This window comes from Manis javanica, chromosome 16 (genome assembly GCF_040802235.1).
Source record: "Manis javanica isolate MJ-LG chromosome 16, MJ_LKY, whole genome shotgun sequence".
In the NCBI taxonomy this organism is placed as follows: Eukaryota; Metazoa; Chordata; class Mammalia; order Pholidota; family Manidae; genus Manis; species Manis javanica.
The window spans coordinates 19,780,278-19,805,926 of NC_133171.1; the positions used below are offsets into that span (position 1 = coordinate 19,780,278).

The 25,649-nt window shown below is 39.0% G+C and overlaps 1 protein-coding gene across 3 annotated transcripts in view; it reads left to right on the forward strand.

Moving 5' to 3' along the window:
- The window catches only part of NUP153 (nucleoporin 153), a 71,345-nt gene that overhangs the window by 41,380 nt on the left and 4,316 nt on the right, over nucleotides 1–25,649 (forward strand). Inside the window, exons 12-20 of one of the 3 annotated variants that reach the window (XM_036994406.2) lie at nucleotides 684–824; nucleotides 1,415–1,513; nucleotides 2,477–2,564; nucleotides 5,027–5,152; nucleotides 7,563–8,177; nucleotides 10,715–10,903; nucleotides 12,915–13,793; nucleotides 22,313–22,669; nucleotides 23,306–23,578. In XM_036994406.2, the coding sequence (XP_036850301.2) occupies nucleotides 684–824; nucleotides 1,415–1,513; nucleotides 2,477–2,564; nucleotides 5,027–5,152; nucleotides 7,563–8,177; nucleotides 10,715–10,903; nucleotides 12,915–13,793; nucleotides 22,313–22,669; nucleotides 23,306–23,578 (2,767 nt within the window). The remainder of the gene's footprint in view (nucleotides 1–683; nucleotides 825–1,414; nucleotides 1,514–2,476; nucleotides 2,565–5,026; nucleotides 5,153–7,562; nucleotides 8,178–10,714; nucleotides 10,904–12,914; nucleotides 13,794–22,312; nucleotides 22,670–23,305; nucleotides 23,579–25,649) is intronic. The other 2 variants (XM_036994409.2, XM_073224708.1) reach the window with 2 other exon arrangements.

The following is a 25,649-nucleotide window of genomic DNA, read 5'->3' on the forward strand; positions in this document are numbered from 1 at the left end:
AACTTCATCAACTGTCCAGTAGCAGCAGCTTGCAAAGAGGACAGAAAACTCCATGCCGCTCCCTTCTTCCGGGCATCTTCTCCGCTTCGTGTCTGCTTGCTTTTGATTGCTCTTTAGTACTTTCAGATGGTTTTTTTATATTTTGTCCAGAGGTATAATTGTTCATCTGCCAGAACATCAGTTAGACATGAGCTGCTGCCCCATTAGCAGAAGTGGGACCCTTTTTGTTTGTTCTTGATCTGGGTCATTTGAGACTTGGGTTGGTCTTTGCTATATTGGGTTGAAAAACCAAGCTAGTTCACCCAACTCATTATAGACGTTAAGTAAATGCTTATTTTACATTCCAAGACCACATGTAATTTTATTTTTCACATTCATGCCACTACTATTCATTTTTATTAATAGTATATTAACTTTTTCCTCAATTTCACCAATTAGGAAATTAGTAATGCAGGCCAATAGGTTAGTTTCACAAAGTCATGTGCTTGCTGGTGGCCAGCACAGTTGGAATTCATATCTTGTTTAGTTTTTTTGATCTGAGAGCCCACAACACTGAATGGTGGTATCTTCTCTCACTATTTTAAATTTACTTGTAACTCTATCAGTTCTGCTTTAGAACAAGTAGAGATGAAAGAATGACATCAAAGATGAAATATATAATTATAAAACCTGTTGTGTTTTAGGAAATGGAAGTACCGGTATTACCGAAAATCTCTCTACCCATCACCAGTGCTTCACTGCCTACCTTCAGTTTTAGTTCCTCTGTGGTTACAACTTCCTCTCCATCACCCATTAGTCCTTTGCCATCAACAACAACAAACAAGGTACGAAACCATTGTACATATAGAGGTGATTTTTGTTCTTTCTTATTCTTTACTTTTAAAAATTAATCCTTTATTTAAAGCAGTGATTAATTTTCACTATAGAAATTAAATAAGTCAGTAAGAAAAAAATGGAAATAGTGTTTAGCTTTTTTTTGTAAATATACATTATAATAGATACATTATAATGGGAGTATTCTTCAGTTCTTATGCAATGCATCAGAGAAGGAGGTGATTGTAAATTTGTTTCCATGCAGTGTTTCCAATTAAGATATTTTTTTGTTTTTGTAAGAATGTTAATCTGCTCCTGAAATTTTTGTACATTCCTCCTGGCTTTTACTTTTTCTGAACATATTCTAATAGGTGTTATTTTTCTCCTTGAGGCAGATGTCTACCTCTAAGACAGTGCATACTCCTCTTCTAAGAGGAAGTCAGGTTTTATAGGAGTTACGTCAAGTATTTTTCAGAAATTAAAAAGTGATTTTTAAATGTAGTGAAAAAAATTGCTTTTGGGATTTTTGGAATAATCTGTTTTAAAGTGTTGTTGTCAGTATCTTTTTTCTGAAAATTTCTTTAATAATTTGGAAAACCAGGTACAAACAGCCTCTCCAAACAGTATTGGCAGTCCCATGTTTAGATTTTCATCTCCAATTGTAAAATCTACTGAGGCAGATGTACTACCTCCATCATCTGTAAGTAGCAAGCAAGGAATATTTTATGTTTATTGATTTCAAAGGCATACTATATTTTTTATCAAATCTAAGATGCTATTGGTAGTAATACATACCACTGTTAACTTAAAAAAATGGCAGTGTTCAGAAAACTTAACTGAGTTTACACCTGTATGTGTTTGACTACATATGTATAAGCGTATGCATTTTCTCAGGCACCATTTGGAAGTTAAGATGCAGACATCTTGATACCCTTAATATTTCTCCATGTATCCCCTAAGGTAAAGCACATACACGCACAATACAGATATCATACCAGTGAGATCAAAGTCATGGCGTGATAACGTAGCTCATACTCATCTTTCTGTCCTTCAGTTGGTGTCTTGTTTCTCTTGTCCTTCCTCCAGTTAAGATTAGAACCTGATCAACTAAATTATACTGCATTTAGTTAACATGTTTCTTGAATTACCTTTATCTATAAAAGTTTTTTTAGTTTTTATATCCCACTATATATATTTATTTCTTTATAACTAAGAAATAAATATTTGGGGTAAGAACAGTACATACGTTTAATACTCAGGTTGCCCCACCTGTATCTGGCATGCATGTCATTTAAAAACATTGCCTTCAGATTTTCACTGTGTCCTTGTTTTCTGTCATAAGTAGATGTTCTAGGTCCTTAACGCATGCCTGAAATCTGTTGTCCAAAAAGTTCCATACTTTCTATTTGAAAATGGCATTAGAAACCCAGACCTGGGCATTAGGGACACCTTACTGTTTTATGTGCTGCTTTGAGAGAAAAAGTGCCTGAGAAATTTAAAATGCTGCATACTATTCTTTATAGGAAGGATTCCCAATTTTAGAGATTGTAAACTATGAAAAACTGAGTCTTAGATGAAGTTCAGTGTAATTTTTTTACTAGGAATGAAGAAAGTTCTGCATTTAAGTTTATACTTACCTAAGGGATACTTTTTATGATTGCAGATTGGATTTACATTCAGTGTGCCTGTTGCAAAAACAACAGAACTTCCTGACTCTAGTAGTATTTCAGAGCCAATTACAAGTAGTTCCGGTAAGTAAATATTTCTCCCAAATTTTCTCTTGGAAATAGTTGTATACATTAGATTAGTATTCAAATTCTTTCATTTTTGGCAATTCTTATAAATGCTTTCATTTGAATGAAATTAGCTCTGAAAAGCAAACAGGAGGTAATATCAACCTTCACAAGTGCTTTTTAGTAATTATCCTCAGAGATAAGATACTTAGCTCCCTAAAGGTAATTGTTAGAGTTTGGTTGTGAGAAGGACAGTCACAACAGCAAAGTTACCTCTTGTCCTTTTTTAGTAACAACTAGGTGCCAATTCATCATAGACAAAGTCTCCTAAGAAATTCACATGTTGCCTAAGTTTTAATTGCAGTGGACTCCATCTCTGGGTTTACTGTTGAGTTCACAGCATTGACATCAGATGAGATTAATTGTTTTAAAGGGAACAGTTCAACTGTATTTAGTACATCCACAGTGTGCAACTACCACCTCTCTAGTTCCAGAATATTTTTACCACTCCCGGCAAGAAAACTGTGCTCGTGTAGTTGCTCCCCATTCTCCCAACTCCTGTCAGCCTCCAGTGTGTGTTTTGTCTGTATGTATTTACCTGTTCTGGAATTGCACGGTGTGACTTGCTGCATGTGTCTTCTTTCACCTACTGTTTTCAAGGTTCATCCATGTCATTGTATGTATCACTACTTCAGTCCTTTCATGGCTGAGTGGTAATCCACTGTGTGGATATACTGTAATCTTTCTGTTCCTCCATTGATGGATATTTGAGCTTTTCCCCCCCAAAATTTGAGTATTTGTTTGAATACTGGTTTCAGTGCTTTGGAGGATATGCCTAAGGAATGGAGTTGATAGGTCAAAGCTTTTTCTCAGCAGATGACTTATTTCACATTTCCAGTAGCAGTGCTTGAGGTTTCTAATTTCTCCACATTCTCAACATGCTTATTTTCCCCTTCTTTTGATAGTAGTCATCCTAGTGGACATGAAGTGATGCTTCACTGTGGCTTTGATATGCATTTCCCCAATGACTAATGGTGTCAAATATACTTTCATGTGCTTGTTGGCCCTTTAGGTATCTTCTTGGGAGAAATGACTATTCAAGTCCTTTGCCCATATTTAAACTGGTCTGTCTTTTTATTGCCAAGATAATATTGGTTATAGATGCTTACCAGATACATAATTTGCACATAATTTCCTTCATTTGTTTGTCTTTTCACTTCCTTGATAATGTCCTCAGATTTACAAAGGTCTTGAATTTTGGTGAAGCCTGATTTTTCTTTGTGCCTTTTGGTGTCATATCTAATAATCCATCGCCAAATCCGTGGTCACGAAGATATCTCTTAGGTTTCTTCGAAGAGTTCTGTGGTTTTAGTTCTTATGCTTAGATCACCCATTTTGAATTAATTCCTGTTAGTGATCTGAGGCAGGAGCAGGTAGAACTTCTTGAAACTACCTACTCCCTTTAAGTCAGCATACACTTATGAAGGAAAAACCTAGTTATTTATGTTTTATTGTGGACAATTTCAGTCATTCTGAGAAGCAGAGTAGTAGACTAAATCCACATACATTTTTTACTCAACTTCAACATTTACCCCCCCATTTTACAGCCAGTCTTGTCTCTCCCTTCCTCCTCCCACTCTTCCCCCACACGACCCTGACACGCCTATCAGTTCCTGTGAAACAGTCCTGGACATACTTCATCTATAAACAGAAACTTCCCTCTTAAATATATAACCACAAACCATTATCATACTCAAAATATAGATCTCTTAAGTGTAAGGATATATTTATTTTGGAAAGTTTGGAAAGCATGAAAAGTAAAAGCAATGAAAGTCATTTATCACCAGCAGACACCATTACTCTTTAGATGTGAATATGCAAAATCTTCTGGACTTTCTAGCCTTTTACTTATAACTATGCTGGTAAGAGTGACTTTTGTGGCTGTGTAGCATTCTGTCATGTCATTCTGTGATTTATGTAACAAGCCCCTTATTACTGAGCATTTATCATCCAGGTTTTCAATACTGTAACTGAAGGATATTTTCAATCATGAGATGAATTTCTAGAAATAAAATAAGTGCCTCAGTTGGATTTATTTTCAGGGTTTTTGATTGATACTGTACATTGCTGCATGGGCAGTATGTGGTTCACGCAGTGTGTGAGCTGTCCCCAGGTTCCAGGCCCTCTCCAGTGTTTCGGTTCGATCATCTTGATTACCAGGGAATTGACTGGGTAACAGTTGCAGCTGTTAGTACTTTGCCCTTTTGGAGGAGAGATATGTACAGTATGGAATATGGTATTTTTTCCTTGCTTATACTGGCAGGTTAGCACTGTACTTTCAAGTAATTTGTTCATTATCTTTGAATTACAGTGACTTTTTTCATGATGTTTTAGAAGTTGGGCTTTGAAAGATTTTTTTAATATACTTGGTCCAGTGCTTTTTCTTAGCATAATATCTTTTACAATCAAAAAAATTACAGCTCAGGATAACACCGTGGTGAACAGTACAAGCTGTAGGAAGATACCAGATGAAGATGGTGGAAGCCTTTGTAGACCTGCAGAAATCCTGAAAGAAGGAAGTGTCCTAGATGTTCTGAAAAACCCTGGTAAGGCACCAGCTGCCCTTGAAATAGTCTAAAATTTGAATCACAAACTCATGGTTTTATTTTAATGTCATTTGTGCTATACTTTAGGTTTTAAAAAAGTTATGGGTAGTTTTGTAGGAGATTGACTTTTGATGTAGATTTGGTCAGATTCTTTTGGGGGAAATATCTTGGAAACTCTACTTATTTCTTTAGAATTCAAGGACTCTTTACTAAAGTGAAATCTCTTCAGAGGCAAGTGTAAGCCCGATGATATACCTGGTCATGTCTTTCTTTGATGAATGTGGAACTGCCTTGTTCTCACTATCAGATTACCCAGCTGTTGTGTGTGTGTGTGTGTGTGTGTGTGTGTGTGTGTGTGTGTGTGTGTGTGTGTGTGTGTGTGTGTGTGTGTGGTGTGTGTGTGTGTGTGTGTGTGGTGTGTGTGGTGTGTGTTGTGTGTGTGTGTGTGTGTGTGTGTGTGTGTGTGTGTGTGTGTGTGTGTGTGTGGTGTGTGTGTGTGTGTGGTGTGTGTGTTGTGTGTTGTGTGTGTGTGTGTGTGTGTGTGTGTGTGTGTAACAAGGCCAAGCAGAAAGAAAACATGGGCTGATTCTAACAGATAAGGGACAGTACTCATTTGAAATGAAGCAAGATTTGAAAGCTAGTAGGTAGTCACTTGAAGGTGATAAACAGAAGTGCCCAAATAGGAATATGCTTTCAGTTTGAAAACCACAGAGGACAGTCACAATTACAAATGTGATGTGTGTACTGTAAGAATGTAAAAATGTTTAAAAGATCATCTGTTAGTTCAGGAAGAATTTAGATTTACCAGCAGATGTGTTCATGTATAATTGATTTGATCGAGCCCTCTCATTTTATAGATGAGTATACTGTTTATAGGAGTCTCAAAAATTTAGATGATTTTATGCAATTATAACAGAACTACAGAATGCTTGTCCTAGAATTAACCAAGTAGGAGGTACGCATCAAATTCACATGCTTTATCTTCAAGTTAGTTACACACTGCATTCATAATGCCCATTCCTCCACACTTATAACTTCTTTTAAGTAACAAAAATTTGGAGGGGCCGTGTTCTTTTGAGGGAAATTAGAAGAAATCTGACAAGTGTAAGGAAAAGAAATCCATAACTCCTTGAGATGGTTACTGTTAAAAGTTTGAAAGTTTGGCAACCTCAGAGACCTGAATTTATCTTTAACAAATAGTGTGCTGTTGATCACTGGGAGTAACTGAAGAACGTGGTATTGTTTTGCCTTTTACTAAAAATAGCTTTAGGGTGATTTATTTTTTGACGGCACTAGAAAATCTCCAGCAACCTTCTAGATGGTTCTTCCTCTCCATTTTCTTTTCCTTTGTTGGTAAAGGCTGGTGGGACAGGTTGCTGAGTTTGTTGTTGGCATGTGTAAAACAAAAGTTAATTGGTCCAAAGTAAAGGATCGGAAGGCCATTCCAATGAATAAAGTATAGTTTGAGTGAATCAATTCAATGACAGTAGTTTTGGTAACTTACAAAACTTTTTCCTCCTGACCTGTGCTTCCACATGAATACCTTAATTGTCTAAATACACCTTTAGTGGTTACAAAAAAGATCACAAAACAATGTGAAAGGCACTAGATTATATTAGAGAAGTACTTGAAGCAGTTACGTTTTAATTAGTGTTAGATATTCTTGCATGGGTATGCATTTGAGTGGTGTGAGTTGGTGCTCCATTAGCATAGATTAGGTCTTAATAAGTTTTGTATTTCTAGGGCTAGGCAATTGGTTTGTTAAATTTCTTTTGGAATTTGTCATCATAGTTGTCCTTGAACTGTTAGCATTTTAAAGCTTTTTGTGAGTTTGGTATAAGTAAATGTAGTCCTTCCCACTCTGTTGTACTTTGGAGGGATATCTGTCCAATAACCATACATACACAGCTTAGCTTGTTTTTACTGAAAGAGGAGGATACCACAGTAGTGGATTATGACTGGATAAAATTAAAAGATTATAGATACTAAAGTCACTTGGCCTAGCTAGGGGAGGAGAAGGGAGGGAGCGGTGAGGGAGGAAGGCTGTGAATGGGCTGTAGATGAATGAGTGTTGCGGGAAGGCCGAGGGCAGCCAAACACAGAGGGCAGTACAAATGAAAGCCACAAACTAGTTATTGGTTGAATTATAGAAAACAGAAATTCCAGAGGAAGAAGATGATGTAAACAAAATGTCTTTTGTAGAATTTCAATGAGGTCTTAATGTTCCTTTTTAATTGTATGATTAATAAATACAGCTTAGGTGAAAAACAGCTCTTAAGTAGTCCATCTTGAATTATATCACTCTGCAGTAAGGTAAATGTATTCTCTCCCAGTAATAATATTGCAGTTAATGTTTTGATTAGAAGCTTCCCTAACCTTTTTTTGCATCCTCTTCTTTTCCCCATTGGAGGCTTCGCATCACCAAAGGCTGAGTCTCTTGCTGCTCAGCCTGCCGCCACAAGCCCAGTGGTTTATACAAGACCAGCAATAAGTAGCTTTTCTTCCAGTGGAACCGGGTTTGGGGAAAGTTTCAAAGCTGAATCATGGCAGTGTGATACCTGTCTACTCCAGAACAAAGTTACAGACAGCAAGTGCGCAGCCTGCCAGGCAACAAAACTGTCTCCAAAAGATACCATTAAACAGACTGGAATTGGGACACCAAGTAAAAGTGGCAAATCAGCTCCTTCTGCATCAGGGACAGGCTTTGGAGACAAATTTAAACCAGCAGTAGGAACTTGGGACTGTGATACCTGTTTAGTGCAAAACAAATCTGAAGCAGTAAAGTGTGTGGCTTGTGAAACACCAAAGCCTGGAACTGGTGTTCAGCGCGTTCTTACATTGACAGTGGCTTCAGAAAGTGCTGTGACCGTGGCTGCTTCCACCTCCAGCTGCACAGTGACCACTGGTACCTTAGGATTTGCAGATAAATTCAAACAGCCTGTCGGATCTTGGGAGTGTCCAGTATGCTGTGTTTTTAATAATGCAGATGACAATAAATGTGTGTCCTGTATGTCTGAGAAACCAGGTACGTTTATGGATGTTTGGAATAATCTTGCTCATTACTTTAATAGGACATTTAAATTATTCTCCATCTGCTGACAATATGACAACAACCTTTTTTTGGTAAGAATGAGAAAAAGAACAACTTGAATAATTTAAATGTTTCTGGATAAGCATTTCCTCCTACATTGTAATTTTCCTAAGCTATCTTGAGATAAAATGGCTTGTTGGGTGGGATCTGCATGTGCCCTTAGGTAGACTGCATGTCAACCAGCCCGACATATACTTCGTATGCATTTCTGTCAGAAATTCCTTGCTCTCCATGACCATTTTCAGAGCTGACTAACATATATGCTGGGAGGCTTTGAAGTGGGGAAGTCTTTTTAAAACTTTTATACAGGATAAAATGCTACCTTGTCTATTTTTCTTCAAATAGAAGTGAGTTTGGCCGGGGGTCATTTCTGGAAGGTTTCATTAAAGGGTCAACAATGCTGCCTTAGGAAAGGGCCACAGCTGCAGATCGGTGGTGCCGCTTTACCTGTACCTGTGTGCGCCTGCCAGAGACGCCGCAGCGCCAGTTAGTAAGCCACTAAGTCAGCACTGAAAAAATTCTGACTTAGGCAGTTACAGAAATGGAGTTCAGTTTGAGTTTTTTGTATCTCCCTGTTCAAATTTGGAGGTTACTGAAGATTCACATGAAATGAATGCTGTTTTTCTAATACTGTTATATATTATTCGGTCTATAGTATGTGGTAGCATGGATACTAAATAAAACAGGATACACATATCTGGGAATTATACTTCTTATTTTTAGTGACTGTTTATGGATGTGTAGTTTTATGTGTGCAATGGAAAGTCTTGAGTTACTAGCTTTAGACCCCCTTGTCTGAACACAAGGGGTGAGCCAGCAAATTCCTCAATATCTACACAAGAGTAAGGTTTCAAAATCTGGCATCTCTCTTCCTTGAGGCAAGGCCCCTTGGTTATTTAGGAAACCAAAATTAATTCTGAGTTGAAGGGAGATTAATGAGTCAGAAAGTAAATTGTTACACGCAAACAGAGGAAGCTCATGTATGTGGTGTGTATGTGAATTCAAGGGTTTCGACTTCATCCCCTAAGTAATGAAATATCATTTTAAGCAGAGGAGTGATACATGGTCAAACTTGTGTTTCTGATGAATCACTTGGTGGCTTTTTTGGAGGGTAGAATTGAAGGCAAAATTTGGAGAGTAGAGGACAGAAAAGGAAGTACTGATATAGGCAAAGATAAGGTGATATGTCATAATGGAATTAAAAGAGGGTGTAGAGTTGTAGAATAATGAATGTATACAAGTTGGAGACACATTGATTTGAAGGTGCTGAAGTCAGCACTTGCGTGGGGCCTTTGGGTATATGATAATGGACCCTCTGGGCTTGAGATCCAGATTTGGTAGTCATTATCCCATAGTTTGAAATAAGTCATTGGAGTACATGTGATGTTGAGTGGCTGAATAGAGAAGATGGTTTAAAACTGAACTCTGCTAGTTTAAGGGAGTGGCAGGAAAAAATATTTGGAGCAGTTAATCTTTTAAAGGAGTGGAGAGGAAAAGCAAACCACATGACACTGGTTGCTTCTTAGAAGGATGGATTTCAAGGGAACAAGACCAGGGGTCTCAGTAAGGCTTTTATTACTTAAGCAAGAGATGGGTTGGGGGAAGCTAGAGGCTTGAACTAGAATAGCAGGAGAAGGGTCGGAAAAGAGAGGGAAGTAGATTTGAGAAATATCTCGGGGAGGTGGAACTGCCTAGCCAAGCTGACCAGGTGGATGGTGGAACTGCTGACCAAGAAGGAGCCGGCAGGGATGAAGCGGGCACAGACCAGTCCGCTCTTGTTGGTGATTAAAATAAAACCTTCTGAGTAGATGAGAGCTTGTGAGAAAGGGAGAGGACCAAAGACGGACCCTCGGGTGTGACATTACTGGCCAGATGGAAGAGGACATGCCAGGAAAGCACAGATACGAGCCGACTAGGGGCAGCAAGGGTGGCAGCTGGAGAGCATTCAGACAGGCTGCAGCGCCGAAGGGCGCTGTCTTTAACGCCTCAGTTCTTCATGCTTCGGGCTGTGCTGAGCCGTCGTTTCTGTTCTGCTGCTTCTCCGTGAGTCCGTTGGTTCTGCTTAAAGACTGAAGTCGGCCTCCTGAACCCTTTCCCTGCCCCTTAGTCGATGCTTCCTTCTTCGCACTTTTGTATTAACTAGGTATTCATTACTTTCCATCCTGGTGGTAGTGCTACCGCACATTTATATTTTCCTTTACCCTTTTTTAGGCCATTTGCAACTTGGATGTTAAGCAATATTTTACTTACTTATGTCCCCAGAACCTAGTAAATGTCTGTTAAATGGCTAACTTACAACAGAAATGCCATGAACGTAGTATATATGGTTGAGTTGAAATACTAAGTGGGTGATGGAACGCTTAAATGCAAAAAATGGTCATTTTGAAGACAGAGACTTAGTGGTTTCATTATGAAATGGACATAATATAAATGAGAACTTTCATGTGTGTTTCCCCATTACTTTTTATTAGGAAGTCCAGTTCCTGCTTCAGTCAGCAGCACGGTCCCTGTCTCTCTGTCTCCCGGAGGCTGCCTGGGACTAGAAAAGGCCAAGGAGCCCGAGGGGAGCTGCGAGGTGGGCCTAGTGCAGAATAAAGTGGATTCTACCAAATGTGTAGCAATTGAAGCTGCAAAGCCAGGCACAGGACCTGAGTTTAAAGGTAAGGCGTTGAAAGTGCCTCCTTGTATTTAAAGTGAAATAATTGAAGCACCAGTAGTTTTAAAATTACTCATTCTCTATTGACAATTCATGTAAAGCAGATTTTTAGCAGGACTTTTAGCTTATACCTATTTCTGAGTCACTGTGCAGCCGGGGTCTTTTGCTGGTCAGCAATGAACTATCTTCTCTGCAGCTGTAAAAAGAACTGTTGTACCTTGTGTTACTGAATCTGAGACACTTTCTGTTTTTGTGTTTAACTGTTAACAATCCTTTGGCTTCTAGATGAATTTCGTGACTCCTGTTTGACTGGGAATACACACCCCTATTTAAAGCTTCTCTTAACTAATCTAGATTTGGGCTTTGGTTTCCCAGAGTATGTCCCAGAAAAATAACTCCTAACATTTTGTTATGTATGCTAAACTATCTGGAGGGCACATTTCTCAAATCTTCATAATCCTGTACGAATTATTTCATACATGGCTTTCAAACTTTTGATGCAAACCAGTCAGTAAACCTACACATTGTGGCCCATCACATGTTCAGGGTATTTGCATGATTGAAAGGAGAGTTTTACAAACTACGAGTTCCCTCTAGTAAGGGTAAAGCACCCTCGTGCTTTCTGTCCTTTTTCATTTTAGAAGAAAAATGCTAGTTGCAGCCCACTAAATCAATCACATTTTAATGGGCCACAACCGGTAGGAAGAGCGCCACACCGAGTGTTCTGGGAGTCGGCTGCCTCTGCCTTGGGTCTGTCTGTGGCTCTGCCCTCAGCCCCTTTCTCATGCCCCCTCCATCCCTGTAGCTGTCCCTTTGAGGGTGAGGGGCCCTTGAGGCACAGGTGAGAGGTAGTTAATTACTGTCTTAGGCACCTTTATTTTTAGCTTTCTTACTATCACTTAGGGTATTTTAGAGACTGTGTGGATGACCATTTTCTCCTGAGATTGTGATACAATTTTTCAACTAAGTTTCTTAGGGAAGGAAAGTGTGGTGGGTGATCATTAAGGGAGGAAATCTGAAGATGAGGGCTTGTAAAGCTTTGCTGCCATTTGCCTTTATTTACATATAGGTACACAGAGCGGTGTATAAAATCCCTTGGCACCCTTCAGTCCTGTTTTGAGCCAATCAGGTGCTTCATTTCTAGTTCAGTTATAGAAAAGCATTATGAAACCAAGTCTTTGATCTCATTATATAGTATTGTGTATCTTTTTAAGTATGCTTCCACTTAAGTAATTCTTCTGGTTCTTTGATGCCAAAAAAGTTTAATGTTTGAGTAAATTACACATTTATTCACAATATTTAAAAAACAAATTATGACAAGATTCACAATGAAAAGTCTCTTTCTTGTTCCTATTGGCTCATTTTCAGTCTTTCCCTATTAAAGGTAATAGTTATTTTCTTGTAACTCAGTATCTTTATGCATATAATAAGCAATTACTGTTACTATGTATATTCTTATTTCCCTCCACCTTGTTAGAAAAGGTTGTGTACCATACTGCCTTTCTGCCCCTTTGATTGTATCATGAATTAGCTTGGACATACCTTGTTCTTCATTCTTCATTTATAGCTGGCTGGATTCCTTATGGCATTTTGCGTGTCTTGAGTTTATCTTTAAAATAAAGACTCAGCTGTAGATTTGCTGGGTCAAAGTATTTATGTGTTTGTAATTTTTAGTAAATAGTGACAATTGCCTCCCACAAATTATGTGCTAGTGTATGCATCCACTGCAACATGTAAAGTGTATATTACTCAGTCTTATCATCAACACTGTTTTACCAGACTTGTTTGCTCTCTCCCGGTCTGATCGATGAGAAGTGGCGTGTCAGTGTAGTTGTAAGGATTGAGATATGATGCTTATACTGAATATGGGGCAGCATGGTATGTTACTGTCATTGCTAATATTCTTCAAAATTGGACTTTTCAAAGATAATCTTTGTCCCTTCGGTTTTCAAAGTTGACGTTTTGTTTGAGGATAACAATTCATTGTCTTTGTGGTGTCTTTTATGTTTTTCAAGGCTTTGGCACATCTTCCTCATCTTCGAATGCAGCAGCCTCACCGTTCAAATTTGGTATCCCATCCTCCTCCTCCGGGCCTTCTCAGACTTTAACAAACACTGGAAATTTTAAATTTGGAGACCAGGGAGGCTTCAAAATAGGTGTGTCATCAAATTCTGGGTCCATAAACCCCATGAGTGAAGGCTTTAAATTTTCTAAACCAATAGGAGATTTTAAATTTGGAGTTTCATCTGATTCTAATCCTGAGGAAGTTAACAAAAAAGACAGTAAGAATGATAATAATTTTAAGTTTGGACTTTCTTCTGGTTTAAGCAATCCACCTTCTTTAACTCCATTTCAGTTTGGGGTGTCTAATCTTGGGCAGCAAGAAAAGAAAGAAGAACTGCCTAAATCTTCATCCACAGGCGTTAGCTTTGGTACAGGGGTTCTTAACCCTGCCCCTAACATCACAGTGACCTCTGAGGACAAGAGCAGCTTCAGCTTTGGGACCATCGAAACAAAGAGTGTCTCAGTGGCTCCCTTTCCATGTAAGACGGCAGAAGCAAAGAAAGAAGAAATGCCTGCTGCCAAAGGAGGGTTCAGTTTTGGCAATATGGAACCTGCCCCTCTGCCATCCACCTCATTGTTTGTTTTGGGAAGGACAGAAGAGAAACAGCAAGAGCCTGCCGCTTCTGTGGCTCTGGTGTTTGGGAAGCAAGCCGACAACGAAGAGCTGAAGTGTCCGCCAGTGTTTCCCTTTGGGAATTCAGAGCAACCCAGAGATGGGAGTTCTCCAAAATCGACCTTTAGTTTCAGCATGGCAAAACCAGCAGAAAAGGAATGCGACCAGCCAGCAAAGGCCACTTTTGCTTTTGGAGCTCAAACCAGTACTACAGTTGGTAAGTATTAAATATTTATTTACTAGGTGTCTTGGATATCTCAACAAATGCAGCAAGTCAAGGAATGGTTTACACTGAACACAGTTGAAAGAGCCCAGTAACAGGGCTCTCTGAGAAGGAGCTTAGGATTTTCAGTTTTAACTGCTCCAAGCCCCCATGATTCTGATGAAGTTATCTGTATCTAATTTTGAAAAATACAGCTCCCATGGGAAGCCCAAAATACTGCTTTTTCATCAGAATTGGTATATACTATAAAGGGAAATAGACATTCTTTCTTAAGCTCATGCAATATTTTCTTACCAGTAAAATCTTTATTGTACAGACCTTCATTCACAGATAATCAGTCACTGTCAGTCATTTAAGGAACATAGACAACAAATGTAATTAATCCCTGAGAAATAAAGGTGATTTTGAAAACTAAAATCTTGAAGAAAAAATGAAATAGCATTTTTAAAAATTAAAAACATGGCTGGTGAAATAAAATCATTCTATGGACTGAGTAACAGGAAGAACCTAACTGATGATGAGATTAGTGAACTGGACTTTTCTGTGACCCAGCGAAAAAGTGCAGAGATTGATCAGAGCTCGACCCCCAAGTTCCATCAGAGTAAGAGTGCTTACAAGATGAGAGCAGTATGGAAGGAACACCAGAGAGGAGGCAGAAGGAAACTCCCTAGATGTACAGAAAGACAATGGTCTTAAAAATGGAAATGACCTGCCCACTTACTGACAAAGACCAGTGAGAATTTAGGAAACCAAAGCCAAAAGCCTGAATGCTTTCAGAGAAAGAAAAGCTGTTTGCCACAAATAAACAGATAGCAGATTAGCATCAGACTTGTGATTTGTAACATCAGATGCTAAAAACAGTAGAGTATTGCCCTCAAAGTGAAAATGGTCTTGAACCTGGAATTTTATGACCAACTAAATGTTCAAACATAAGGGCAAAAATACAAAGGTTTTCCAACAAGCAAAGAAGCGAAAGTTGAACACCAGTGAACACTTTTGAATAATGAATTAGAAACACAAACAAAATGAAAAATTTGCCTGAAAAGAAAAATAGTATGGAATTTAACAAATAGGTTTGAGCAGTTTTAATCTCAAGTTTTAACTTAGAAATTTGAAACTCCCTCCAAAAAAGTGAAAACTAGATCATATACTATTTGGAAAGGAATAAAAATTAGAGTCTAATCAAATTTAATCGTGGTGTCGCTATATTGTTTCCATTGTAATAGATACTGACTTTCCCGACTTGATTCCCGACTTGAAACTGAGCCAACAGTCTGGCTCCAAATCATACTAATGTCAGTATTGTAAAGTGACCAGCCTGTCTCATAGGCAGTATTGGCACCGAGACGTCAATCGGACAGTGAGAAAAACAAAATCTTCAGTGAGGTGCACAGCCGTGTTTATTCAGGAACACCACAGCTTTCTTCCACATCAGCAATAAAGAGTTGGACAATATATCTCATTTGTATTTTCTGACATTTTGAATTTGTAGTTTATGACAGCAGCAGGACCTGTGATATGCGGATCAGTTGAAGGAACAAGAAAGACTCGTTCCTCAGTGAAAGTATCCCTCTCCCCTCCTAGTCCCGCACCCCCCCACCCATATCATTTCAGTTCTTAGAGAAAATTCTATGGGGCTTGACAGGCTCATTCTAAAATTCATATGAAAGGAAGAATGCAGAGGAAAATTTGGGGAGAAAGGCGCATAGATGGGTTTGCCTTGCTACTATTAAACCATTCTGTAAAGCTACAATAATTAAAACAGTCTGGTAATAGTAATTGTAGAGGAAACAAATACATGTTTCCTACAAATCTACAGATGATATGTAGAGGAAACATGTATTTGGAAATGTAATATGTCATAAGGTAGAACTACAAATTAGTAAAGTATGCAAAGGTCAAGTGCCACAGAGAAAATTAGCCAATATTTGGATAAATTGGAGTTACAATCCTGCTAATGTAAATTGCAGTATCAAATTCATAAAAGTTAATTATCTGAATTTGTTATCCAAATAGTATCCAGTTAGATTTGAATTTAAGGGATTTTTTTTATTATTAGTTTTTTTTATTAAGGTATCATTGATAAACACTCTTATGAAGGTTTCACAAAACAATGTGGTTTTCACATTCACCTTTATTATCAAGTCCCCCCCACATACCCCATTGCAGTCACTGTCCATCAGTGTAATAAGATGCCACAGAGTACCTACTTGTCTTCCTTCTGCTGCACTATCTTTTCTGTGAACCCCCACACACAATGTGCACTAATCATGATACCACACAAGCCCTTTCTCCCTCCCTCCCCAATCCTTCCCTTTGGTAACAGCTAATCACTTCTTGGAGTCTGTGAGTCTGCTGCTATTTTGTTCCTTCAGTTTTGCTTTGTTGTTATACTCCACAAATGAGGGAAATCATTTGGTATTTGTCTTTCTCTGCCTGACTTATTTCACTGAGCATAATACTCTCTAGCTCCATCCATGTTGTTGCGCATGGTAGGATTTTCTTTCTTTCTTATGGCTGAATAGTATTCCGTTGTGTATATGTACCCCATCTTCTTTATCCACTTACCTACTGATGGACACTTAGGTTGCTTCCATATTGTGGCTATTGTAAATAGTGCTGCAATAAACTTACGGGTTCATATGTCTTTTTGAATCTGAGTTGTTTCTTTTGGGTAAATTGCTATGAGTGGAATTCCCAGGTCAAATGTTATTTCTATTTTTAGTTTTTGGAGGAACCTCCATACTGTTTTCCACAATGTGTGAACTAGTTTACATTCCCACCAGCAGTGTAGGAGGGTTCCCCTTTCTCTGCATCCTTGCCAGCATTTGTTGTTCCTAGACTTTTCTATGTTAGCCATCTTAACTGGTGTGAGGTGATATCTCATTGTGGTTTTAATTTGCATTTCCCTGATAATTAGTGATGTGGAGCATCTTTTTATGTGTCTGTGGGCCATCTGAATTTCTTCCTTGGAGAAATGTCTGTTCAAAGCCTCTGCCTATTTTTTAATAGGGTTATTTGCCTTTTGGGTGTTGAGGCATTTAAGTTCTTTATACATTTTGGATGTCAAACCCTTGTCAGATACGTCATTTACAAATACATTCTCCCATACTGATGGATGCTTTTTTGTGTCCTTTGCTATACAGAAGTTTTTTAGTTTGATGTAGTCCCATTTGTTCATTTTGGCTTTTGTTTCCCTTGCGCGAGGAGATTCCTTCAGGAAAAAGTTGCTCATGTTTATATTCGAGAGATTTTCACCTATGTTGTCTTCTAAGAGTTTTATGGTTTCATGACTTACATTCAGGTGTTGTGTCCATTTTGAGTTTACTTTTGTGTATGGGGTTAAACAGTGATCCAGTTTCATTCTCTTACATGTAGCTGTCCAGTTTTGCCAACACCAGCTGTTGAAGAGGCTGTCATTTCCCCATTGTATATCCATGGCTCCTTTATTGTATATTAATTGAACATTTGTGCTTGGGTTTATATCTGGGCTCTTTATTCTGTTCCACTGCTCTGTGGGTCTGTCGTGTGCCACTACCAAATTGTCTTGATTACTGTGGCTTTGTAGTAGGGCTTGAGGTCGGGGAACGTAATCCCCCCTGCTTTATTCTTCCTTCTCAAGATTGCTTTGGCTATTCGGGGTCTTTTGTGGTTCCATATGAATTTTAGAACTTTTTGCTCTAGTTTGTTGAAGAATGCTGTTGGTGTTTTGATAGGGATTGCATTGAATCTGTAGATTGCTTTAGGCAGGATGGCCATTTTGACAATATTAATTCTTCCTATCCATGAGCATGGGATGTGTTTCCATTTATTGGTATCTTCTTTAATTTCTCTCAAGAGTGTCTTATAGTTTTCAGGGTATAGGTCTTTCACTTCCTTCATAAGGTTTATTCCTAGGTATTTTATTCTTTTTGATGAAATTGTGAATGGAATTGTTTTCCTGATTTCTCTTTCTGGTAGTTCATCGTTAGTGTATAGAAGTGCAACAGATTTCTGTGTATCAAGTTTGTATCCTGCAACTTTGCTGAATTCAGATATTAGATCCAGTAGTTTTGGAGTGGATTTTTTTAGAGTTTTTAATGTACAATATCATGTCATCTGCAAATAGGGACAGTTTAACTGCTTCCTTGCCAATCTGGATGCCTTTATTTCTTTGTGTCATCAGATTGCCATGGCTAGGACCTCCAGAACTATGTTGAATAAAAGTGGGAGAGTGGGCATCCTTGCCTCGTTCCCAATCTTAAAAGGAAAGGCTTTCAGCTTCTTGCCTTTAAGGATGATTGTTGGCTGTGAGTTTGTCATATATTGTCTTTATTATGTTGAGGTACTTCCCCTCTGTACCCATTTTGTTGAGAGTTTTTATCATGAATGGATGTTGAATTATGTTGAATGCTTTTTCAGCATCTATGGAGATGATCCTGTGGTTTTTGTCCTTTGTTTTGTTGGTGTGGTGGGTGATGTTGATGGATTTTCGAATATTGTACTGTCCTTGCATCCCTGGGATGAATCCCACTTGGTCATAGTGTATGATCCTTTTGATGTATTTTCGAATTTGGTTTGCTAATATTTTGTTGAGTATTTTTGCAGCTATGTTCATTAGGAATATTGGTCTGTAATTTTCTATTTTTGTGGTATCTTTGCCTGGTTTGGTATTAGAGTGATGCTGGCTCATAGAATGAGTTTGGGAGTATTCCCTCCTCTTCTACTCTTTGAAAAACCTTAAGGAGGGTGGGTATTAGGTCTTCACTAAATGTTTGATAAAATTCAGCAGTGAAACCATCTGTGCCAGGCGTTTTGTTCTTAGGTAGTTTTCTGATTACCAGTTCAATTTCATTGCTGGTAATTGGTCTATTCAGATTTTCTGTTTGTTCCTGGGTCAGCCTTGGGAGGTTGTATTTTTCTAGAAAGTTGTCCGTTTCTTCTAGGTTATCCAGTTTGTTTTATATAATTTTTCTTCTCATTTCTGATTCTGTTTATGTGTGTAGACTCTCTTTTTTTCTTCTAAGTCTGGCAAGGGATTTATCTATTTTGTTTATTTTCTCAAAGAAACAGTTCCTCGTTTCATTAATTCTTTTTATTGTTTTATTCTTCTCAATCAATTTATGTGTTTCTTCTCTGATCTTTGTCATGTCCCTCCTAGTGACTGGGCCTCATTCGTTCTTCTTTTTCTAGTTTCATTAATTGTGCATTTAGACTGTTCATATGGGATTGTTCTTTCCTGAGGTAGGCCTGTATTGCAATATACTTTCCTCTTAGCACGGCTTTCACTGCATCCCACAGATTTTGCAGTGTTGAATTGTCATTTGTCTCCGTATATTACTTGATCTCTGTTTTAATTTGGTCATGATCCATTGATTATTTAGGAGCATGTTGGTACGCCTCTGTGTGTTTGTGGGCTTTTTCGTTTTCTTTACATAATTTATTTCTAGTTTCATACATTTGTGGTCTAAGAAGCTGGTTGGTACAATTTCAATCTTTTTTAATTTACTGAGGCTCTCCTTGTGGCCTACTATATGATCTATTCTTGAAAATGTTCCATGTGCACTTGAGAAGAATGTGTATCCTGTTGCTTTTGGGTGTTGAGTTCTGTAGAAGTCTGTTAAGTCCATCTGTCCTAATGTGTTGTTCAGTGCCTCTGTCTCCTTACTTATTTTCTGTCTGGTTGATCTGTCATTTGGAGTGAGTGGTGTGTTGAAGTCTCCTAAAATGCATGCATTGCATTCTATTTCCCCCTTTAATTCTCTTAGTATTTGTTTCACTTATGTAGGTGCTCCTGTGTTGGGAGCATAGATATTTATAATGGTTATATCCTCTTGTTGGATTGACCCCTTTATCATTATATAGTGTCCTTCTTTGTCTCTTGTGACTTTCTTTGTTTTGAAGTCTATTTTGTGTGATACAGGTACTGCAACTCCTTTTTCCCCCTATTAGTTGCATGAAATATCTTTTTCCATCCCTTACTTTTAGTCTGTGTATGTCTTTGGGTTTGAAGTGAGACTCTTGTAGGCAGCATATAGTTGGGTCTTGCTTTTTTTATCCATTCAGTGTCTCTATGTCTTTTGATTGTTGCATTCAGTCCATTTATTTACATTTAGGGTGATTGTCGATAGGTATGTACTTATTGCTATTGTGGGCTTTAGATTCATGGTTTCCAAAGGTTCAAGGATAATTCCCTTACTATCTAACAGTCTAATGTAACTCACTTAGTATGCTATTACAAACACCATCTAAAGGTTATTATTATTATTTCCTCCTCTTTCCTCCTCCATTCTTTATATATTAGGTATCATGTTCTGATGTTCTGTACTCTTTGTCTATTCCTTGACTGACTTTACAGTAGTTGGTTTGATTTTGCATTTGCTTAGTAATTAATTGTTCTACTTTCTTTACTGTGGCTTTATTTTCTCTGGTGACAGTTATTTTGCCTTAGGAACACTTCCATCTAGAGCAGTCCCTCCAAAATACACTGTAGAGATTGTTTGTGGGAGGTAAATTCCCTCAATTTTTACTTATCTGTGAATTGTTTAACCCCTCCTTCAAATTTAAATGATTATCTTGCTGGGTAGAGTATTCTTGGTTTAAGGCCCATCTGTTTCATTGCATTGGATATATCATGCCACTCCCTTCTGGCCTTTTAAGTTTTCTGCTGAGAAGTCTGATGATAGATAGCCTGATGGGTTTTTCTTTGTATGTTGTTCTCTTTTTTCTCTCTCTAGCTGCTTTTAAAAGTCTTTCCTTATCCTTGATCTTTGCCATCTTAATTATTGTATGTCTTGGTGCTGTCTCCCTTGTGTCCCTTGTGTTGGAGGATATGTGTATCTCCATGGCTTGAGAGACTAACACCTTCTCCAGATTGGGGAAGTTTTCAGCATTTACCACCTGAAAGGCACTTTCTATCCCTTTTTCTGTGTCTTCTTCTACTGGTACCTCTATAATGTGGATATTGTTCCATTTGGATTGGTCACACAGTTCTCTCAATATTCTTTCATTCTTAGAGGTCCTTTTTTCTCTCTGTACCTCAGCTTCTTTGTATTCCTCTTCTCTAATTTCCATTCCATTTACCATCTCTTCTACTACGTCTAATCTGCTTTTAAATCCCTCCATTTTATGTTTCATTTCAGATACGGAATTTTTTAATGATTGAATCTCTGTCCTAAATTCTTCCCTTAGTTCTTGAATATTTTTCTGTACCTCCATGAGCATGTTTATGATTTTTATTTTGAACTCTTTTTCAGGAAGATTGATGAGTTCAGTTTCACTTGGCCTTTTTCTGGTGTTTTTGGGATTTTGGTTTGAACCAGGTTCCTTTGACATTTCATATTCGTATGTGGCACCCAGAAGCTAATGCCCAGAAGCTCTACTGTCTGGAGCTGCTCAGCCCCTGAAGTGATGTTGGGGGTTGCAGGGGAGCAGCCCTGGGGGGAGGAAAGAACTTCCTGGCTGCTGTGCCTGTTCCCACTGTCAGAACCAGTGGGCCGAGCACACAGGTGGAAGCCTCTGTGCTTTGCGTTTGTAGCTGCTGTAAGCGGGGCCTCCCTCTGGTTGGCCTGATGCTGGGGCAGGGACTGCGGTTTGCGAACTGGTGCCATCAGTTCAGGAGGAAGGCTCAGCAGGCTGCCTTTCTCAGTGGGGGGCCTCGGAACTGAGTAGTCAGCCAGCAGGATGGAGTCCCTGAAGCTCCTGAGAGTTCCCAACCTGCTGGGCAGAGTGCACCTGGACAGTTTTGTCCACCTATACTTTCTCCTGAGCAGCAAGCTCTGTGCAATCCTTGCCTTTTTAGCAGCCCTCTCACTGTTAGGAAGTCTCGGACTGCCTGCCTTTCTTTTGTCCCAGAGCAGCTAGATGTGGATCCCTGTTCTCCACAAGTGGCTGGAATCTCAGTCTCCAAGTAGTCCACCTGTCTTAGCTTTCCAACCCCACTAATCTCTAGAGCACCATGCAATGTAGGTTCGTGCTCCCAAAGCAGATCTCCAGGGCTGGGTGTTCAGCAGTCGTAGTTTTCCACCCACTCCCTGCTCCATTTCTCTTCCTCCCGTCAGTGAGCTGGGGTGGGGGAAGGGCTTGGGTCCTGCCGGATCACAGCTTTGGTACATCACCCTGTTTCCTGAGGTCTGCTCTTTTCTCCAGGTGTATGCAGTTTGGCACAGCCTTATTTCCTGTTGCTCTTTTAGGATTAGTTGTATTAACTATATTTTCATATTATATGTGGTTTTGGGAGGATGTCTGTCTCACCTCTCACGCCGCCATCTTCAATCCTCTCTTAAGGTGTATTTTTATTTATCTGAATGATGAAGAGTTTCCTATGTAAGACAAAATTCATAAGCCATAGAAGAAAAAAGTGGATGTTTTTTATTACATCAGAATTTAACACAACATGTCCATTTGATATAGCAATCTAAATAAAAGTTAATGATTCTGTTTTCTAATGGATCCTTAGATTATATGGTAGGAAAACATGTTTTCTGTGATTACTTGTTCTTAAAGATTTTTATTTTTTAATTTCTGTCTTACAGATCAAGGTGCAACAAAATCCGTTTTTAGTTTCTTGAACAACCGTTCCTCTAATCCAAATACACCAACCACTTCAGCAGGTGGTGGCCTATTTGGCGGCTCCACCTCATCCTCCAGTGCCCCTGTGGCTGCCTTTGTGTTTGGCCAGGCCGGCAGTCTTGGGAGCAGCTCTGCCTTCGGCAGCCCTGCTGAAGCCAGTGCATCTCAGCCTTTGCTCTTTTCTCAGGAGAGCAAACCAGTGGTCACGAGCAGCACCGGGGCAGCCGTCAGCCCCTTCGTCTTTGGCCCGGGGGCCGGTGGGAGTGCTGCTGCGGCCGCTGGTTTCAACTTCGGAGGCACAGCCACGACCAGCACGGCAGGTGTGTCTGAAAAGAAAGACGTACATGAGGTGGTTGGATTGGCTTTAATTATATCTACTCTTAGCAAGTAAAGAGAGCAGGTTGTTGCAGACAGCATGGATGCCTGTAGGTTATCTCTGCCTGGGTATCGCAATGATTCTCTGTGGGGAATAACAGACATTTTGTGTTCAAGTTTAATGAACTCCTTGGAGGCAGCTTTTAAAATCTCAGTAAGACTGTGATCTTTAGTTTTTCCAAGTGTTCTTTTTGAAATGTTGAAAGGAACCAGGCACAGAACTATTTTGTAGACCTTAGTCTTCATTACGCAGTAGATACAGGATTACGTCTGCTGATTTCTGCAGCGTGTGACATTTTCTGATGAGAGAGTGTCTCTCTTCTTACTGTATCTCTTTTCCAAAAAATTATTGGTTGCAAAGGTGGGAGTCTTGTTAACAGAAGTTTTTGTTTATGTAGATTCTATATAGTTATACTGTATAATGATAGAATAGTATTCTTTATCATTCAAAACTTGTCTTGGTGGGATTTGTTCAGCAAGGCAAGAGTCTGGAAAGAAGCTTGAGACTTGCTTTTGAGTTACATTTTTTGGGATGGTCTTTCTTCTGTGATTGTGATTTAAGTGTTTGCTTGGGCCTCCAGGATCCTCCTTTGTATTTGGCACTGGAACTTCAGTGCTGTCCTCCAGTCCAGCGTTTGGTGCTAACCAGACCCCAACGTTTGGACAGAGTCAAGGTGCCAGCCAGCCCAACCCCTCAGGCTTTGGATCCATACCATCTTCAGCAGCACTATTTTCTGCTGGTTCTCAGCCTGTTCCAACTGCTTTTGGGACAGTGTCAGGCAGTAGCCAGCCTCCTGTGTTTGGACAGCAGCCCAGCCAGCCTGGGTTCGGCTCTGCAGCAGCCCCGAACTCCGGTAAGTGAGCCGGTGCAGTTGTGCTGTACTTAGGTTCTGTGTGTCGTAAGTAGAATTTCATGCTTTGAACTTTGAAACTATGTATTTGTCTTAGTTTTCCACCTTGGCTCTTCTACTTGGCAGTATAGAGAGAGCTGACCTATAAACAGCACTCCACCCTTAACAACTATTAAGCATTTTTAAGGTATTAAATTGTTTGATTAAGATAAAATGTCTTACACTTTGATTTAGGTGCTGGATTCAGTTAGTCCCATTTCTCCCCAATCTAGCCTAGATTTCAACTGGATTTTCTAATCCTCTTGATGACCAGGTTCATTTCAGGAAGTTACATCTCAGCCCCACTGTTCCTTCCGGGACAGTCCAGCCAAGTTGTTTCACAACACTTTCTGTTTGATGATACTCGCCTTTTCACTTCCATATTTAAACAGATATTTCTGTGGTTTTTAAAATACGGCTAATCACAGTGTATTATAATGACAGTTCCTCAAAATTACACTGTATATATATATTTTTTAAAATTTTATTTTGGTATTATTAATCTACAATTACATGAAGGACACGTTTACTAGGCTCCCCCTTCACCAAGTCCCCCCCACATCCTCGTTCACAGTCACTGTCCATAAACATAGTAAGATGCTGTAAAATCACTACTTGTCTTCTCTGTGTTGCACAGCCCTCCCTGTGCCCCCCACGCACTATACATGCTAATCGTAAGGCCCCCTTTCTTTTTTTCCCGCCCTTATCCCTCCCTTCTCACCTTTCCTACCCAGTCCCTTTCCCTTTGGTAACTATTAGTCCATTCTTGGGTTCTATGATTCTGCTGCTGTTTTGTTCCTTCAGTTTTCTTTTGTTCTTATACTCCACATATGAGTGAAATCATTTGGTACTTGTCTTTCTCCGCCTGGCTTATTTCACTGAGCGTAATACCCTCTAGCTCCATCCATGTTGTTGCAAATGGTAGGATTGGTTTTCTTCTTATGGCTAAATAATATTTCATTGTGTATATGTTCCACATCTTCTTTATCCATTCATCTACTGATGGACACTTAGGTTGCTTCCATATCTTGGCTATTGTAAATATACACTGTATATTTTTGAATTGTGAAAACATAGCCTCATGCAGAAAAACATGAAACATACATGAATAGTATAATGTTGAGACAAACACTTGTTTAGCCACTACTCAGGAGCCCCTTCTGTATCCCTTCTTGATCACCTTCCTTTCTACTTTCCTTTCTCTAATGTTGTCTTGACTGTTGTAGTAACCTTTTTTCTTGGTTTTTACTTGAAGTTAGCTATAGATACATATATCTCTAGAAAATAGTGTTTTGCCTGTTATTTAACCGTGCAGTGGACTTGTACTGTATTCAGTCTTTTGATTCTTGCTTCTTGTACTCTTATTTGTAAGGTTCATCCGTGTTACTATGTAGTTTGATCATTTTCACTGCTGTAGCATAAATCACATTGGGGGTGTACCATGATTTATCCATCTAGTGCTGAGTGTTTGTCTTCTAGCTGTTAGGAAATGCAGTTCTGCACTTCCATGTGTGTGCCTGGAGCACACTATGCATGTTCTCCCAGGGCCTATACCTGGGAGAGGCATCACCGAACTAAAAGGTCTGTGTACATTCTTTACATGATCATGGCTTTAGAAGATTAGGTAAACTTTCCTTGACAGATTATGCTAGTTCACATCCTACCAGCATAAGTTTTTTGGGCCATTTTTATGTTTGCTTGTTCTACTTTTCTTGCTGGTCTGTAGTAGCTCTTCATGTGTTCTGGGTGTTAGTACTTTGTTTGAACATATAGGAAATTTTTCCCTGTTTTGTGGCACATATTAACTGTTTTAATCCAGAGTTAATCAATCTCCACCTTCCCCATCCCCAGTGTGAAATTGGAGAATTTAGCTTTCATTCACACACGGAGCATTTCCCTTTCAGTATTTTGAGGATGCAGATGCTGTTTGATGTATTGTGAGTTTTTTTCTATGCAAAATTTTGTTTTTTCTAGTATCATTGATTCTCCTTTATCCTTGTCACTACTACTAATTGTAAGTCTCCCTGTTGTATAG